The 18,445-nt window shown below is 47.5% G+C and overlaps 1 protein-coding gene across 1 annotated transcript in view; it reads left to right on the top strand.

Moving 5' to 3' along the window:
• Window positions 1–18,445, top strand: part of ALX4 (ALX homeobox 4) — a 53,880-nt gene that overhangs the window by 27,034 nt on the left and 8,401 nt on the right. The window contains exon 2 of the mRNA XM_004387644.2: window positions 15,304–15,614. Coding sequence (XP_004387701.1) covers window positions 15,304–15,614 — 311 coding nt within the window. The remainder of the gene's footprint in view (window positions 1–15,303; window positions 15,615–18,445) is intronic.

The raw sequence follows: 18,445 nt of genomic DNA, 5'->3' as shown, positions 1-18,445 counted from the left end.
TCCCACAGGGCTGTACCCATTGCCACTGAGTCGATTCTGACTCATAGCGACCCTATAGGACAGATGCCCCATAGAGTTTCCAAGGCTGTAAATCTTTACGGAAGCAGACTGCCACATCTTTCTTCCACGGATCGGCTAGTGGGTTCAAACCACCGACCTTTCAGTTAGCAGCCAAGCACTTAACCCCTGTGCCACCAGGGCTCCTTTCTCGCAGGGCTGTGCCCCTTCCAAAACTCCTTCTCACACCCCTCCCTGGCAAGGATCAGGCAATACCTGTTGGATTGAGGACACAGAGAAGCCAAAGGGTTTGTCCAGGGCCACAGCAGCAGCAGGGCCACTTTTGGTCCTCCATGCCCTGCTCTGAGCTGGTTTCCTTGAGCCCCGTTATCCCTCGAGGACCCCCCTCCCACCCCCATGCTGCAGCAAGGCAAGCAGTGCGTGCTGAACCACCAAGGCCCCTCTGGGTCTTCAGCCCAGTCCCGTGGCCCTTTCCTGCAGGCATCCTTCTTGCAACCCTCAGCAGGGCACACAGAGCGGTGCCCTTGGTACCAAAGGTAAGGGAGCCCAGGCGAAGCCCCCTCCCACCCCCCAGGTACACACAGGCATTTACACAAATTCCATAAATGCATCCTGAACTCCTGCTCACACCAAGCCCAGGCCCCGCCTGGCTCAGGGACCCAGAGGGTCTCAGGAGGACCCTGCTCTGAATTACTCACAGTCTAGCGAGGGGGCAGGCCCATAAACCAGCAGCTTAAACAACAACAACAGTAACAAAACAGTCATCATGGAATCAACTCTGACTCATGGCAACCCCAGGTATGTCAGAGTAGAACTAGACTCCATAGGATTTTCAATGGCTGATGTTTCAGATATAGATCGCCAGGCCTTTCTTCCAGGGTGCCTCTGGGTGTGCTAGAACCTCCAACCTTTTGGTTAGCAGCGGAGTGAATTAACTGTTTGCACTACCCAGGATAGCAAGGTGTAAGTGTTTACTGGAAGTAAGCCCAGCCCGGAGGTCAAGGAGGGAGACAGGACGATGCTAATGCTGAGCCTGGAAGCCAAGGAGAGCAGATTCACAAAAGAAACACAAGAATTAAAAGGTTTGACTTCACTAGCAATCAAAATGTAAATTAAAATAAGATCTCATTTTCATCCATCACAATGGCAACAATTAAAGAAGACATGAGAATGACTGGTATGGTCCTTAGAGAGGAGGGACACACTGCTAATAGCTGAGGAAATGGGGGTATTTCTGGAAGACAGTATGGCCATAAACTTATAAGAAGCCTTAAAATGTGTCTATGATTTAACTTAGTGTTTCTAGTTCTTGGAGCTTCTTCTAAGGTAATCACCATGAACGTACAGAGAAATTTAACTACAAGGATGTTATGCTATTATAATTTATATATTATATATTATATTATATATTATATTATATGTATTATAATTATAATTTCAAACATGTGTGCCCAACAGTAATTGTTGTTGTTATTAGGTGCTGTCGAGTTGATTCCAACTCACAGCAGCCCCATGTGACAGAGCAGAATTGCCACACAGGGTTTCCTAGGCTGTAATCTTTACAGAAGCAGATTGCCAGGTCTTTCTCCCCCAGAGCCACTGTGTGGGTTCGAACTGCCAACCTTTCGGTTAGCAGCCAAGCGCTTAACTGTTGCACCACCAGGGTGCCTTCCCAACAGTAGAGGACTGACGAAATAAAATAGGGTTTGTCCATATGGTGGAATACTAAAAAAACCAAACCAAACCCGCTGCCATCGAGTTGATTCCAACTCATAGCGACCCTACAGGACAGAGGAGAGCTGCCCCATAGGGTTTCCAAGTAGCACCTGGTGGATTCCAACTGCCGACCTTTTGGTTAGCAGCCGTAGTTCTTAACCACTATGCCATTAAGGTTTCCTGGTGGAATACTAGTAGTCTTTAAAAAAGATGTGTTATAAAACTACAGAACAGCATGAGAAGATGCATGTGATATAGTGTTAGGCTGAAAAGCATTTCACAAAAAATACTTTCCCCTCTTGGGGTGTATTTTGTGTGGGTGTATTGCATGTGTTATGGTTCTTCTTTTGGCTTGTTTTATTTATTTTTTAATTCCATATAGAACATAGATAACTAGTTGTAATTAGAAAAAAGTCAGAGGAGAAAAAAAAAAAAGATAAGCAGATGGTGGTAAGACTTAGCCAGATGCCCAAGAGGCAGAAGGGCATACCAGTTAGAAGGAAGGGTGCGAGCAGAAAGGTGGAGGCCTGAAATCGAGTGTGCATTGCACAGGGAGAGAGTAAGCAGGTGGGGGTTCATGTGGGGCCTGGGAGGATGTGAGGCCAGAGAGGCAGACAGGGCCAGTGGTACCTTCAGGAACCTGAATGCTGCTGTATGCTTGATTTGTAGTATTGCCAGATTTAGGGGAGGTGGGGGATGGGAAGGAGGACACTCAGTTAAACTTGAATTTCAAATAAACATTGAATAATTTTTAGTGTGAGTATGTCCCATGCAGTATTTGGGATATGTTCTTGTTGTTAGGTGCGGTCAGTCACTTCCAACTCATAGTGATCCTACGTACAACAGAAGGAAACACGCCTGGTCCTGCGCCATCCTCACAATCGTTGTTATGCTTAAGCCCATTGTTGCAGCCACTGTGTCAATCCATCTCATTGAGGGGCTTCCTCTTTTTCACTGACCCTCTACTTTACCAAGCATGATGTTCTTCTCCAGGGACTGGTCCCTCCTGATAACATGTCCAAAGGACATGAGACAAAGTCTCACCATCCTCACTTCTAAGGAGCATTCTGGCTGTACTTCTTCCAAGACAGATTTGTTTGTTCTTCTGGCAGTCCATGGCATATTTGCGATATACTTATACTAAAATTTGTTATTTATCTGAAATTCACATTTCACTGGGCATCTTGTATTTTATCTGGCAATTCTAACAAGGGCTCAGGGAGGCAAGAGAAAGCTTTTAGAGAGAGTTGCACTATGATCGGATTTGTGTTTTTTTAGACATTCTCTCTGGTTGTATTTTAGGGTTGTTGTTAGGTGCTGCCGAGTTGATTCCGATTCATAGCGACCCCTTGTGACAGAGTAGAACTGCCCTATAGGGTTTCCAAAGCTGTAATCTTTACAGAAGCAGATGGCCAGGTCTTTCTCCTGCAGAGCGGCTGGGTGGGTTTGAACTGCCAATCTTTTGGTTAACAGCTGAGCACTTAACCATTGCACCACCAGGGCTTCTTGAGGGTAGTGAGCCTGAAAGCAGAGAAACCCATTAGGAGGCTGTTGCAGTAATCTAGGTGGGAGAAGATGCACGAGGGAGGGAGGAAGAGACGGAGGAGGAGACTTTAGGGCCTGTTTCAAGGGGAGGCGGGACTGGACTCATTGGGTGTGGAGTGGGTAGTCAAAGATGGCTCCCAGATTTCTGTTTGGGGTGATGGTGAGTGGGCCAGATTTGGAGGCTGTAGGGGAGCCAGTTTGGCCATAAACTTATAAGAAGCCTTAAAATGTGTCTATGATTTAACTCAGTGTTTCTAGTTCTTGGAGCTTCTTCTAAGGTTTACACGAATTCCAGAAATGCATCCTGAACTCCCACTCACACAAAGCCCAGGCCCCGCCTGGCTCAGGGACCCAGAGTGTATCAGGAGGACCCTGCTCTGAATTACTCACAGTCTAGGGAGGCGGCAAGCCCAAAAACCAGCACCTTTAACAGCAACAACAATAATAAAACAATTTATCACTCTCTCTCTCTCCATATCCCAGGGACCAATCAACTCGAAGGCAACAGGTTATGTACGTATGTATTTTGAATGTTGAATGTGAAGGAGTTGTGGGGTTTCCACTGGAGATGTTGGCCGGGGGGTGAGTGCTGAAAATATTGGTCTTTGGAGCTGAGAGAGAGGTCTGGACTCACGCCCAAGCTCTGGGAGTCACCAGCATCCAAGAGGCCTTGAGTCATGGGGGCTCAGTTTGTGAGGACAGCAGCCCATTCCCACAGCAAGAGGCCTTTCTCTGAAGTGTTCCCAGTGGTGCTTGTGTCTCCTCCCACAACCCCACAACTCAGGGCCCAGCACCCTACCGTAGCAGACACCATTCAGGACTCTAATTGCTGCTTCCAAATAACCTTTCAAAACGATAAAAGCAACACCCACTCATTGTAGAACAAATAGAAAATTCAGACCAGTAAAAAGAAGGAACAAAAATCAACCCACGTTCCCACCACTAGTAACTCCTTGAACATTCTGACCTACAACCTTCCAGTCTTTTTTAGAACAGATACTCCCCCTCCCTCATCTTTTCTTTTCAAAATGAGATTTACTTAACAATATAACACAAACCTCTTTCCATGTACTAAAACGCTGTTCTTCCACAACATCAGTTTCATTAATTTGGTCAGCAAGTGTTTATTGAGCACCTACTGTGTGCCAGCCACTCTACTGGGCATTAGACATGAGGAGTAAACAAAGCAAGTGTGTTCAGATACATTCCCTGCTTTATGGGAGGGAGAAAGAGAGAAATAACCAAAGAAAAAAATACATAATAATGAGTGTGAAATGTCAAGAAGGAAACAGTGGCAGAATAACGAACATCAGAAGGATATGGAGATTAGGAAGAATGGAAGTATCATTATTTAACCAGTCTCTTACTGCTGTACATTTTGACTATTTTCAGTTTTTCTGTATAATAAACAAAGCCAGGATGAAAGTTTTCTCAAGTTAATTCTTAGTGTTCATCCATAATTATTTCTTTAGGATCAATTCCTAGGAGTGGGATTTCTGAGTGAAGCCATACAAACTTTCTTCTCTATTTATTTGGTTTTTCTTTAATATATTTAAACAGTTTTGTCTTTTTATCTATAGTTTGCATCTCTTTTAGTTTTAAAATAATATGCTGTAAAATTAATTTCTTTGGTGTACAGTTTTGTAAGTTTTGACACTTTCATTTATAGATTTATGTAATCCCTTCCCCTAATCCCTCGCAAGGGAGCTCTGGTGGTTCAGTGGTAGGATTCTCACCTTCCATGGGGGAGACCCCTGTTCGGATTCTGGCCAATGCATCTCATGTGCAGCTACCACGTGTCTGTCAATGGAGGCTAGCATGTTGCTATGATGCTGAATAGGTTTCAGCAGAGCTTCCAGACTAAGACAGTAGGAAGAAAGACCTGGCAATCTGCTTCCAAAAATCAGCCAATGAAAACCCTATGGATCACAATGGTCTGATCTGCAACTGATCATGGGGATGGCGCAGGACTGGGCAGTGTTTTTCTCCATTGTACATGGAATTGCCATGGGTCAGGAGTGACTCGATGGCAGCTAACAGCTATCACTCCCGGCAACCAGTGATGTGTTATCCATCGCTATAGTTTTGCCTTTTCTAGAATATCATACAATAAACAGAGCCATATGATGTCTTAGTCATCTAGTGCTGCTCTAACAGAAATACTACAAGTGGATGGCTTTAAAGAAGAGAAGTTTATTCTCTCACAGTCCAGTAGGCTACAAGTCCAAATTCAGGGCGTCAGCTCCAAGGGAATGCTTTGTCTTCTCTGTCATCTCTGGAGGAAGGTCCATGTCATTAATCTTCCCTTGGTCTGGAAGCATCTCAGCGCAGGAACCTCTGGTCCAAAGGATGCGCTCTGCTCCCGGCATTGCTTTCTTGATGGTATGAGGTTCCCATGTTTCTCTGCTCGCTTCTCTCTTTTATATCTCAGAAAAGATCGGATTAAGACACTATCTAATCCTGTAAACCACATCAGTATAACCTCATCATAGTGATAGAGTTTAGAACACAAGGAAATCACATCAGATTTACAAAATGGTACACAATCATACCATACTGGGAATCATGACCCAGCCAAGTTGACAGATATTTTTAGGGGACACAATTCAATCCATGACATATGATATGTAAATTTTCAGGCTGGTTTCTTTTACTAAGCATAATGCCTTTGAGATTCATCCATGTCATTGCTTGTACCAATAGTTTTTTTTTTTTTTTTAATTGCTGAGTAGTGTTCCATTGAAGGGGTGTACTATTGTTTGTTTATTCATCACCTGTTGAAGGATTGGGGTGATCATAAACGAAGCTGCTAGAAACATCTTCCCCCCAAGCGTAAGTATTCATTTTTCCCGGGTAATTTCTAGGAGTGGGATTTCTGGGTCATAAAGTAAGTGTATAGTTAACTATATAAGAAACAGCCAAACTGTTTTCCCACCAGCAACGTCTGAGAGTTTCAGTTGCTCCACATGTCACCATCACTTGCTATTGTCAAGTTTTTAAATTTCCATTGTAACGGGTGTGTAGTGGTATTTTACTGTGGTTTTAATCGGCATTTCCATAATGCATGATGACGGTGAACATCTTTTTGTACATGCCTATTTGCCACCTGTATTTCCTCTTTGGTGAAGGATCTGTTCAATATCTTTTTTTAATTTAATTTATTTTATTTTTGTTGTTTTTGTTGAGAATATACACAGCAGAACATACACCAGTTCAACAATTTCTACATGTACAGTTCAGTGACGTTCATTTCATTCTTTGAGTTGTACAACCATTCTCACCTTCCTTTTCCAAGTTATTCTTTCACCATTAACATAAACTCACTGCCCCCTACGTTTCCTATCTAATCTTTGAGTTGCTGTTGTCAGTTTGATCCCATATAGATAGATCTTAAAAGAGCACAATGCTCAAGGCAGACATTCTTTACTAGTTAAGCTTAACTATTGTTTGGTTTTAAGAAGACTGCAGGGGATATTTTTGGTTTAAAGTTTAAAGATTATCTCAGAGCAATAGTTTCAGGGGTTCACCTAGCCTCCAGGGCTTCAGAAAGTCTGGATTCCATGAGAATTTGAAATTCTATTCTGGATTTTCCCCCTTTTGATCAGGTTTCTTCTATAGAATCTTTGATCAAAATATTCAGTCATGGAAGCTGGGCACCATCCAGTTCTTCTGGTCTCATGGCAGAGAGGGTACCAATATCTTTTTCACATTACTACTAACTAAACTCAAAACTTTATTCGGATTTCACTTGTTTTCCCCTAATGTCCTTTTTTGTTCCAGGATCTCATCTAGGATACTGCCTTACATTTAGTCATCATGTCTCCTTAGCCTCTTCTGGTCTGTGAGTTTCTCAGACTTCCCTTGTTTTGAGAGCATTTTTGAAAGCTGTGGTCAGTGCGTGTTGGCTAATGGGAATGCCAGTGTCCCCTCCTGTGTGACTAGCCTGAGTACTGGCGCTTCTGCCCCACGTTCCTCAGTAGATGGTCAGCTGTTTGAGGGCAAGGACACTTCCTATTTATCCCAGTGCTCACAGATACGCTCCAGGCATGTTTGTTAAAATGCCACCCCAGTTCCTGCTGCCCCTTCTACATTCTTTATTGGGCCTGGAGTTGAAATAGGGACATTCAAGCTGAGCTCTGGACAGAGCCCAGTGGCAGATGAGAGGGGGTGGGGCCTTGATCAATGGCTCACCTTTAACCTCCGCCCCCACCCCCACGAGACTGTTTGAACAGCAGTGGGTTTAGCCAGAACCCTTTAAATAGCATGAAAGGGCCTCACGCTGGCCTGTTTTGTTTAAGGAGATTACATCGGTGCTATGCACTCCGCCACGGGGTGTGTGAGGCCGGCTCACCCGGGAACAGAGGGAGCGGCATGTCCCCCACAAAGCAGATGTTTGCAGGAAAAATAAATGTAATCAAAACCATGGAGGATAAAATTACTCAGACCCCTTCGACATACCCTCCACATACACAGGCCTGTGTGCAACATACACATGCCAGCCGTGTCCACGCCACCCTGCCCTTCTGCAGCATCACGCTCACAACCTCCACACCCACACACTACACACCAACACTGCAGGCACACACATCCCCATTGTGTGTCCACACTTGACCACACGAGCACATACACTCCACGAACCTGTCCTCAGGCACTGCACATATGTGCCCCACACCTCTTACAACTGCAGGCGTGTGCCACACACTCTCACACGCACCTCAGTGCACACTGTGTGAATACACACAAAGGGGTGCTTCCTACACCTTCTCTTCAGATGGCATTTAGAAATGATTTCTTTTTATACTTGTGTGCCAATGTTCATTGCAGCACTATGCACAATAGCCAAAAGGTGGGCATAGCCTAAGAGCCCATCAACAGATGAATGGATAAACACACATTGTGGTACGTACATGTAATGGAATATTATTCTGCCATAAAGAGAAATTAAGTCTTGATGTGTCCTACAACATGGATGAACCTCAAAAACATGCTGAGTGAAGTAAGTCATCCACAAAAGGACAAACTTTGTATGATCCCACTTATATGAAATATCTAGAATAACTAAGCATACAGAAACCAAAGTTTATTAGTGGTTACCAGGGGTGGGAGAGAGAGGGGGGAAAAGGGAACTCATTGCTTAGGGGAAATTGAGCTTCTGTTAAGGGTGATGGAAAAATCTGGAAACAGATAATGTGATGGTTGCACAACATGATAAACGTAATTATGCCATTGACTTGTACATACGAAAAAATGTTGAAATGGAAAATATTTTGTTATGTATATATTTACCACAATTTTAAAAAAGAAATTAATTATTTTAAAATAACAGTTAAAAAAAAATCACAGTCACCCTTGGAAATCTCTCAACAGCTTTTATATCCGAAAGACGTTAGACTAGGTTAGAGTGACTGCATTGGGTTGAACCAGTACAAGTGGGTAGAGGGTAAGCGAACGGAGACAGGTTTTCCATTTCTTTCATTTCTCAAGCTGATAGCTAATAGCCAGGGCTGTCCAGCAATGGAACAGGCAGCTCCAAGTGGTGGGTGCCTTGTCCCTGAAGGAATTCCGGCAGAAGCGGAGTGACCTTCTATGGCTCCTGATTCAGAATATAACCTTCAACTTCATCAGAAGTGGTTGATGGAAATAATACTTACCTGGGATTGTCTGGAGGGCATGGGATGCCATAAGGGCCATCACTTTGTACCTTCTGTGGGGCTGGCATTGCTCTTGATGTGTTATGTATGCACATTACTTGATTCCCTGAGAAGGCTGGGGTTTACTTTCAGATCCAGATGTTCCTCTGGGAAGCTACAGATTGGGATTACTTTGTCTTGGGCCCCACAGTGTTTGTCCCGAGACAAATCCTTCCCAGGGCTCCCCTCCTCACCATGGGAGCCTCAGTGTGGGAGAGAAGGCAGACCCCCAGGCAGGTGGCCTGGACCCAGGCTGGGCTCTGTTATTGCTCAGCACTGAGTGCCATTGGGCCCCGAGGAAGGGCCATTGGGCCCAGTTAAGTCCAGGAAAGATGAGAGTTTCCCAGTGGCCTTTTCTCTACCCAGTGTGGCGGCATGGTGAGTGTGGAGCGAGTTTCAGGCTTCCTGGAAGATACTGGGTTTTCCTGGACATTGGTTTAAATTCTAGAACCTTCCGCATGAATCCTGTTCCTTGGCTTCTCCTCCTGCTCCCCCTTCTTTCTGTCCTGCTCCTTGCATGGAGACAGCCCCAAGGTTCTACCCTGGCCTTTCTCCTGCCCTTCTCCCTCGGTGATCTTGTCTACCCTGCTGCTCAAGCTGCCAGCCCTGTACAGGGGCAGTATTTATTGCCTGCCTCTCTTTTGGTGTCTCACTCAGCTCTATCCTCCTTGTCTAGCTGGATGAATTAGTTTACTCATTTGTTCAACAAACATTTTCCGCAGGCACTTTATAGGGCGTAGGCGCACAGTAGGTGCACTCCAGTAGCAGGACAGAGTGAGAGCTCAGTAATGTTTGTTTGCTAGAAATTGTTCATTTATTCCTTGGCAACCACTTATTACAGGTAAGTGCTGGCCGCGCCATCCTGTGCTAACCCTAGGCTGTGAAGGGACAAGTGACATGAGGTCCCAACTCTTGGGAACTTGACATTCTACAAGAGGAGCTGGACATTCAGGGTTGGTTATATACTAGTCAGCCAACACAGGCTGAGCAGAGGTGGGAGGGGTTAAGTCTTGGAGGAGCTGGTGTTTGGGTTTTGGAGGTTAGCTGGAGAGAAGGAGTGAGGATATTTCGGGCAGGTGGCCAGAGGTGGGGGAGGGGAAAAAAGAAGCTAGTGGTTTCCTTTGTTGTTAAATCAAGAAAACCAAGCCTGTTGCCGTCAAGTTGATTCCGACTCAGAGTGACCCATAGGAAAGAGTAGAACTGCCCCATAGGGTTTCCGAGGAGTGGCTGGTGGATTCGAATTGCCAACCTTTTGTTAGCAGCCGAGCTCTTAACCACTGCACCACCAGGGCTCCATTGTTGTTAGCTGCTGTCGTTGGTACCCCAACTCATGGCATCCCATGCACAGCAGAACCAAACGCTGCCCTGTCCCATGCCATCCCCTTGATTGGTTGCAGATCTGATCATTGTGATCCATAGGGTTCTGTTCAGCATCATAACACACAAGCCACTACTGACAGATGGGTGGTGGCTGCACATGAGGTGCATTGGCCAGGAATTGAACCTGAGTCTCCCACATGGAAGATGAAGATTCTATCACTGAGCCACCATTGCCACTGTGATTTCCTTTAGCCAGGAGTCATCTAGCCTCAGTTGTAAGGCTCTGTATTCAGGGCTGTCTTGTTGAGGGCACCGAGGAATAAGCTTGGGTCTGGCCAGCACTCAGGCCTTGGGCAACCATGAGTTTCCAGCCACCAGCCCCTCAGGATCATCGAGCTGGAGAGCTACCTGCTGGCTCTGCCCAGGGCCCTGAGTAGCCAGTACCATCACGCATCCCTTGCTTGGCACCCACCTGTCTCAAGCAGGTTTGATAAATTCAGGGCCACCAGAAGACAGCAGTGGGGACTGTGGGCTCTTTAGTTGGGAGGATGGACAACTCAGAGATGTATGCCACCTGTCTCCAAACATCCATGGGGCCGCCCTGTGCTTAGAACCATGACCATGAGCCACAGGCGTAGGAGACAGACTTGGGCTTCATTTAGGAACAAATGGCCCAGCTGTCCTGGGGATGGTGCACTCCCTGCCACCAAAGACTAGATGAAGCACTTGGTGATACTGCAGGGTGGAAGGAGACTGGAGTAGATGAGTCCAGAGTCTGGGATAGGACTGAGCACCTGTGAGGCCTTGGCTTATTCTGATCAGTTGAGTGGGGAGTTTTCCTCTGCTGTCTAAATTAGGGACCCAGTCTCAGGATTCAAAGCAAGATGGATGTCTTAGTTATCTAGTGCTGCTATAACAGAAATACCACAAGTGGGTGGCTTTAGGGAACGGAAATTTATTTTCTCACAGTTAGGAGGCAAAAACCCAAATTTAAGCCACCAGATCTGGAAAAATCTTTCTCTCTCTGTCGGCTCTGGGGGAAGGTCCTTGTCTCTTTTCAACTTCTGTTCTTCAGTTCCCTGGAAATCTTCACGTGGCATGGTATCTAATCCCTGTCCCCTAATTGTGCTTCCTTGCTTCTGTGCCTAATCTGCTCTTTTGATATCTCAAAAGTTATTGGCTTATGACACATTCTACCCTGATACGGCCTCATTTGCTTAATAGAGAAAACACAATTCCTAAATGGGACTACATCCACAGGTATAGGGGTTAGAATTTACAACACATATTTGTGGAGGGATACAATGCAATCCATAACGATGACTAATAGTCAAAGTTGAGATGAGAAGGTTTTCTTCCATCTTCCTCAAAGAACCAGAAGCATCAGTTTCCCAGGGTCCTTCAGGCTCTTAGACTTCTCCTTAGCTGATGTCTGCCTGGACTGACTATTCTCAGACATGCCCCGTCCTTCTCTCTTGCCCACTCTAGATCCTAAGGAAGAATAAGGCAGGTGGATACTCCATTGGGCTAAGGCAGTGACCAGCCCCCTGCCTGCTGTCCACACTCCAGCTTCCACTTTATAGATGAGACTCACAGAGGTGAAATGAATGGTGTAATGAGTGGTCTATGGAGCCCTGGTGGTGCAGTGGTTAAGTGCTCAGCTGCTAACTGAAAGGTTGGTGGTTTGAACCCACCCAGCAACTCCAGAGGAGAAAGACCTGGCGATCTGCTTCCATAAAGATTACAGCCTAGGAAATCCTAGGGGGCAGTTCTATTCTGTCACATGGGGTGGCTATGAGTTGAAATCAACTCAGCAGCACCCAACACCAACAACAACTAGGGGTCTGGAGTCACGGGTAGAACATGGCCGAGCTAGGGCTGAGAGCACACTCTTGACTCTTGTCTGGTAGTCTTTGTACCCCATGGTGCTCCATCTCCATTTCTTCCCCATTCACTTGGTCTCAGCAGGCGCTGGAGGAGGGGAAACCTGGATTCTTATGCTCACCTTGAAAGACTGGACATCTGCCACCTCCCCCCAGGCTAAGCTGAGAACAAACTCAATGCAGAGAGGCATCTCTTGGGGCACATCGTTGCTCCCTAGTCCTCAGGAGCCAGCCCTCTCCCCGCAGATTAGAAGAGCAGGGCCCCTCGATATCAGGCCCCTGGATCCCTTCTGCCCCTGCCTTTCTCCCTGGGAAAAAAAGGCCAAGAGTAAGGGAAAGGGAACAGAGGACAGGACCAGGAGCTGAGCGGCCACTCTGCCTCTAATTAGGGCATGTTCCCACCCTTCTCTGGTCTCAGTTTCCCCACTGAGTTTGGGCTGGTCCCTACTAACCTTTGGTTTCTATAACAGGGAGCTCCCTTCACCCAGCCCCATTGCTGTGTGGGGTGGTCCCAATCCCAGGCTGATGCGAAGGACACTGTAACGGGATGCAGCTGAGGGTCTATGGGATGAGGAGATGGGGTCTGGGGAGAGGAGCTAGGGCAGGAGGGGGCAGGGGCTGCATCCCCCCAGTCTGGCCTCCAGGAAGTTGCATAACAGGGGTGTTTATTTTTGGTGAAGCTGGGTGGGATTTCTTTCCTTAAAAAAACTCCAAAACATAAAACTTACTTGTCTGCCAGGAAGATAAATATCTTTGCTGAAAGCTCTTGGCCCAGCTGCCAGCTGCACTTTGCATAATGCTGTCACTGAAGCTGTGGCTCTCTGCGTGTGTTGGTGAACACAGGGGTGTACGCGGGTGCCTGGGGACCTGCCCCAACCCATGGGGCATCCACATTGCCAGTGCCCCTAGGAAAGGCCCAGCTACTTCCAGGCCTGTTCTGAGCACTGGTCGCCATACCCTCCCCTTAGAGCCTTGGAGAGGGAGATGAGAATTATGGGCAACAAGTCCCTCTCAGCTTCCCCAGCGGTAAGGGAGCCCCCGGCGTACACAGAAGACCAGGGATGAGAGTGAATCTGAACCTCAGCCCTCAGAATCTGGGCAACATCGGGAGACCTGGGCTCAAGGCATGGTCATGCTGCTTAATGCCAGTTGCTTGGGCGGACCTATTTTACAGAAGAGGAAACTGAGGCTCAAAGGGGCTCATGCTCATGCTTACCACACATGGTGGTTATGATGATCAGAGCTTGTGCATGTCATGTAAAATGCTCCCTGCACGCCTGTTATTATTAACCACGTATGTTAACTCAGCCAGCAAGGTTCCTTCTTCCCCAAGTCACAGTTAAGGGAGTGTAGTTCAGAGGCGGGCTCAAAGCTAAGTCTCCAGACACCCAGGCCAGGCCCTCCCCACAGCTCCTGCGGATGACCTTGTGTGCTGGGAGCTGGCTGCTGGGGGCTGCTTCAGAGTCGGAGTGCCTTATGCTAAAGGGCCTGTGGGCTTGCAAGTCCAGACCAGAACTGAGAATAACAAGAACAGCAAAAACCTACAATGCCAGCGCTGTGCTGAGGGCTTTACATGCGTTGTTGTTAGCTGCCATGGAGTCAGCCCCGACTCATGGCGACCCTGTGCACAATGGAACGAAACCCCGACTCATGGCGACCCTATGCACGATGGAACGAAACCCTGCCTAATCCTGTGCCATCCCCGTGATTGTCTGGAGGTCAAACCACTGTGACCCATAGGGTTTTCATTGGCTAATTTTCAGGAGTAGATTGCTTGCCAGCCTTTTCTTCCCAGTCTATCTTAGACTGGAAGCTTTCTGAATCCTGTTCAGCGTCACAGCAGCATGGAAGCCTCCATTGATAGACAGGTGGTGGCTGTGCATGAGGTGCACTGGCTGAGAATCGAACCCACGTCTCCAATATGGGAGGCGACAATTCTACCACTAAACCACCAGTGTCCTCTTTACATACTTCTGCTTCTTTAATTCTCATAACTCCCCTACAAAGAAGATCCTATGAGTGTCTTCATCCCCATTTTATAGAAGGGGAAACAGGCACAAAGAGGTGAAGTGCCTTGTCCAAAGCACACAGCTGGAGCAGCGTAGATGGGGGATTTATACCCTACCTGGCTCCAGAGCCCACGCTACACACCTTTCTACCATGGGCTAGTCTGTTTGCCTGGGAACTAACTGGGTTACGTGAACTTGGACAAGCTCCTTCTCTGCCCCCACCCTCTACCCTGGCCTCAGCCTCCTCATCCTTAACCTGCATGGGTGGATTAGTCTTTTTCAGCTCTGAGCTTATACAAAGCAGCCGGCAGAGCTCCATCCTGTCAGATGGTGGTGTCTGGGGGTTCAGGCCACGTGTTGTGCTCATGCAAATCTACCAGGACGCAAGTGTCAGCATCCCGGGGAGGACAGTGCCTGGTCACTTCCCTAGGAGACACAGTCCTAGCCTGGAGGGGGAGGACGCTGCTTGTAAAGGGAAATGTGACCCCTGGTTCAATCCCCCCATCCCAGGAAAGAAAGATTCACCTGTTGGACAATAGGTGAGGTGGGGTAGTGGGCAAGGGGATGAGTCTCCCTCAGCTTTGGATTCTTGAGCTCCACAGGCTCCACAGCTCTTGCTGGACCCCAAACAGGACCAGACCAGGAAAGCAAGGGCAGTCCTGTCTGCCTCAATGCTGGCCTCGTCTATGTGCTCCCCTAGTCCAGCTTGGCCAGACACAGATGAGAAATAAGTTTTCTCTTCCACCCAGAGAGTCACAGTCACTGGGTCAGCATCCTCTCTGGCCAAAGGAGAAGTTCTGGCAAAGGGGGTCCCTGTAGAGGGAGGAGCCTAGGGTCAGTGGGGTGGAGGTTAAAGGTCATAGAGGTCAGACTGGGCTGACCCAGATTCACATATCATTGGTGCTGGAAGGCCCATTCTAAGATGATGGCGCAGGCGAGGGGAAGGGACTTGCCCAAGGTCACACAGCATGTTAATGGCAAGCCAGGAGTAGAACTCAGACTTCTGATCTCATGTCCAATACGCCTCTGGGAAGGGAGAAGCAGGGACAGCTCTCCCAGCTCCTCTCTCCTCTCTTGCTTGGTGCAGCCATTGGTTTCTGACCTTGTTTCCTCCCCCGTCAGCCAAAGAGAGCTCCCTGGGTGAGCCAGAGTTACCGCCTGACTCTGACACCGTGGGGATGGACAACAGCTACCTCAGTGTGAAGGAGGCTGGGGTGAAGGGCCCTCAGGACCGGGCCAGCGCCGACCTCCCCAGCCCGCTGGAGAAGGCTGACTTGGAGAGCAACAAGGGCAAGAAGCGGCGGAACCGCACCACCTTCACCAGCTACCAGTTGGAGGAGCTGGAGAAGGTCTTCCAGAAGACCCACTACCCGGATGTGTATGCTCGGGAGCAGCTGGCCATGAGGACAGACCTCACCGAGGCCCGAGTGCAGGTCAGTGGGGGCCACCTGGGGGCGGGGTGGTGGGGCAGGGCCTACCCTTAGGCTCACAGCTGGAGCTGGCATCTCCTGACTACTCATCAATCACACCAGGTTTTCCTCACCTCAGTCCAATGAGATCGTGTGAGGCTGCTTTTCACGCCCCTGCTTCAACCAAAGCAACTCTGCTTTCATCCACTTTAATATTGGGCTTTGTACTGTGAGAGGGGCTGAAGAAGGAGGGCCCCAAGTGGAGAGGCAGGAAGCCTGTTAGCTATGTTTCTGGGGCTCTACATGATGTAAGAGTCCAGGCCCTTTCAAGAAGGAAAAGGATGATTGGTTTCTGCACTAGAAGGCCCCTATCGTAGAGGAAATAGGACCAACATAAAGACGTCTATGGCAACCAAGGGAAAGTAATAAAACAATCCAGCTGTTCTTTCTACTCAGGATGGTTGCCTTCTCCATCTTTCAGGTCTCAATTCAACACACCTTCTCTGAGAGGTCTTCCTGACCGCCATGACTAAAACAGTAGCCTCCTACCACCATCCAACCACCAAAAAACCCAACCCAACCTAACCCAACCCAACTAATCCAACTCCTCGACTCAACCCAACCCAACATAATCCAAACCAGCACAACACTACTCAACCCTACTCAGCTCAACATAACCCAAACCAACACCTCACAACACAACCAAACCAGGTCATCTCCTACCACACTGTCCTATTTTATCTTCTTTATAAAATTTACAATTGGCTTAACTTATTTTCTGTGTTTGTCTCCTCCCACTGTGTGAGTTCCTTCAGGGCAGGGACTCTATTCACCACTGTATTCCCCCCAATTAGAGAAGGCCAAGAGCAACAAGAGCAATCCATAACTATTTGTGGATGGATTGGCTTCCTTTGTCCAGGGAGGTGTGTTTTCCCTCCCTGCAAGAAATCACAGCAAAGAAAGAACCAGAAAGGAAGCAAAGAACTCTGAGCAGCTGAAATATAGGTTATAAAATCTATGCACTAAAGCTCAAGCATAGTATTCACAGAAGATCGACTTCAGCTTCAAACCCAAAGCAAGTTAGAAATAGCAATTACAGTGTTGTCATATGCCAGTTTTTCCAATTCCAGTGAGCCAGAGGAATCAACAAACTGAAAGCAAAGAGGATTTTTTTTATTTTAAAACAGCACAGCTCAGCGGTCTAGGGCCACTCAGTGTAACGACAAAGAGCCCCATGCTACTCGGCAGGCCCCGAGGGCACAATAGCATTAGTTCAGTGCAGAATCTTCAGCAGGGTGGTTCCGTGGCATCAATAAAAGGCCCATGAGCCTCAACCATGTTTAATAAGGCAGAGGCATTAAAAGTCCAGAAGTCTTTTCATCCACAATCACTAATGCAAAAAAGGACTGGCGGTTAACAGTAAGTATGTCTTTGTCCAGAACCTCCCCTCACACAGTGTCTCTGACAACCCCGTTGACCATAGGTTCCCTGAGGGCAGCCTGCCCGCTTTGTTCCTCTCCAGTGCCTGGTGAACTTTTGTCTGAGGAAGGCGAGCAGGGCAGTGGAGATTTCACTGGGATGCAACTGCTGACTCATTTGAGGAGGGATGCAATGGTCAAGCTTTCAGTTGCTAACGGAAAGGTTGGTGGTTCAAACCCATCCAGTGGCTCCATGGGAGAAAGACCTGGCGATCTGCTCCTATAAGGGTTACAGCCAAAAAAACCCTATGGGGCAGTTCTACTCTGTCACGTGGGGTAATATGACTTGAAATTGATTTGATGGCACCTAATAACAAGTGCATAACTAGCCATGTGACGTCGCGTGCCTCAGAGTCCAGACAGGAATCCCAGGATTCAGCTTCAGCTCCAGCCAGTAGATTTGGGATGAGATACAGGAGTAGATGCAGAAAGGAGGGGACTGGTTATGGGACATTTCCTGTTGGTGTGTGGGATAAATGCAGTTCGCTTTGTGTTCAGTATACAGGTGCACATGTGTGCATATATGTACGTATATGTGCACACGTGTGTACATTGTGCACATGCACTTATGTGTATGCATATGTGTGTATATGTGCATACAAGTACACATACGTGTGCATGTGTGCTGCATGCAAGCTTCCTAACAAACGGATGGAAGTGCTCAGGAGGAGTGGAATTTACTTAGTTCTGAAAGAAGGATGGCCCTCCCAGGACAAAACATGGAAATGACATTGGGGTAAGTGTAGCATTTTTCAGTCACCTGCTAACATTTAAAATGAAGTGTCTTCTCTGCATGAACATGTATGCACACGCACACATACATGCACACATACAGGCCTACTTCCAAAAAGAAGTTGAGGCAGCCTACAATTAAAGATTTATTATTTTAATCTAAGAACCGTGACATGAAATAGGGAGGCAATTATCTCAACAATTTAGGCGAAGGATAATAGTTACAATTGAGCACAGACTTCAACCTTGAGCTTCCTGGCAGCCAAAGCAGAAAGGGAAACCCTGACATGTTGCATATCTCATCATCTAACGGGAGGATCATAGTTAAAGAATGTTAGTGCTAGTCTTCTCAGTGATAGATGACGAAGAAGAGACCCAGGAGGTGGGGCAGTGATCAGCCTGAGGTTAACAGTGATTCAGGAGCAGCTCTGAAACTAGAAACCAGGACTCCTGAGTCCCAGCCCAGTGCTTATTTGACTTCAGTTTGCATTACCAGGACACATGACAAGTTGTTCAGACTTTTGTCTAAAGACAGCAGGGTGGGTGGGATCTTCGTGTGTGTCAGACCTCTGGGTTGAGCCCTGGACCTGGCAGTGCCCTGGGGGTGGGTGTTTGTGATGGAACCCCCTGCCCGCCTCTGCTGAG

This window comes from Trichechus manatus, unplaced genomic scaffold (genome assembly GCF_000243295.1).
Source record: "Trichechus manatus latirostris isolate Lorelei unplaced genomic scaffold, TriManLat1.0 scaffold00191, whole genome shotgun sequence".
NCBI classification, from domain to species: Eukaryota; Metazoa; Chordata; class Mammalia; order Sirenia; family Trichechidae; genus Trichechus; species Trichechus manatus.
This window is presented reverse-complemented; position numbering and strand designations above follow the sequence as displayed.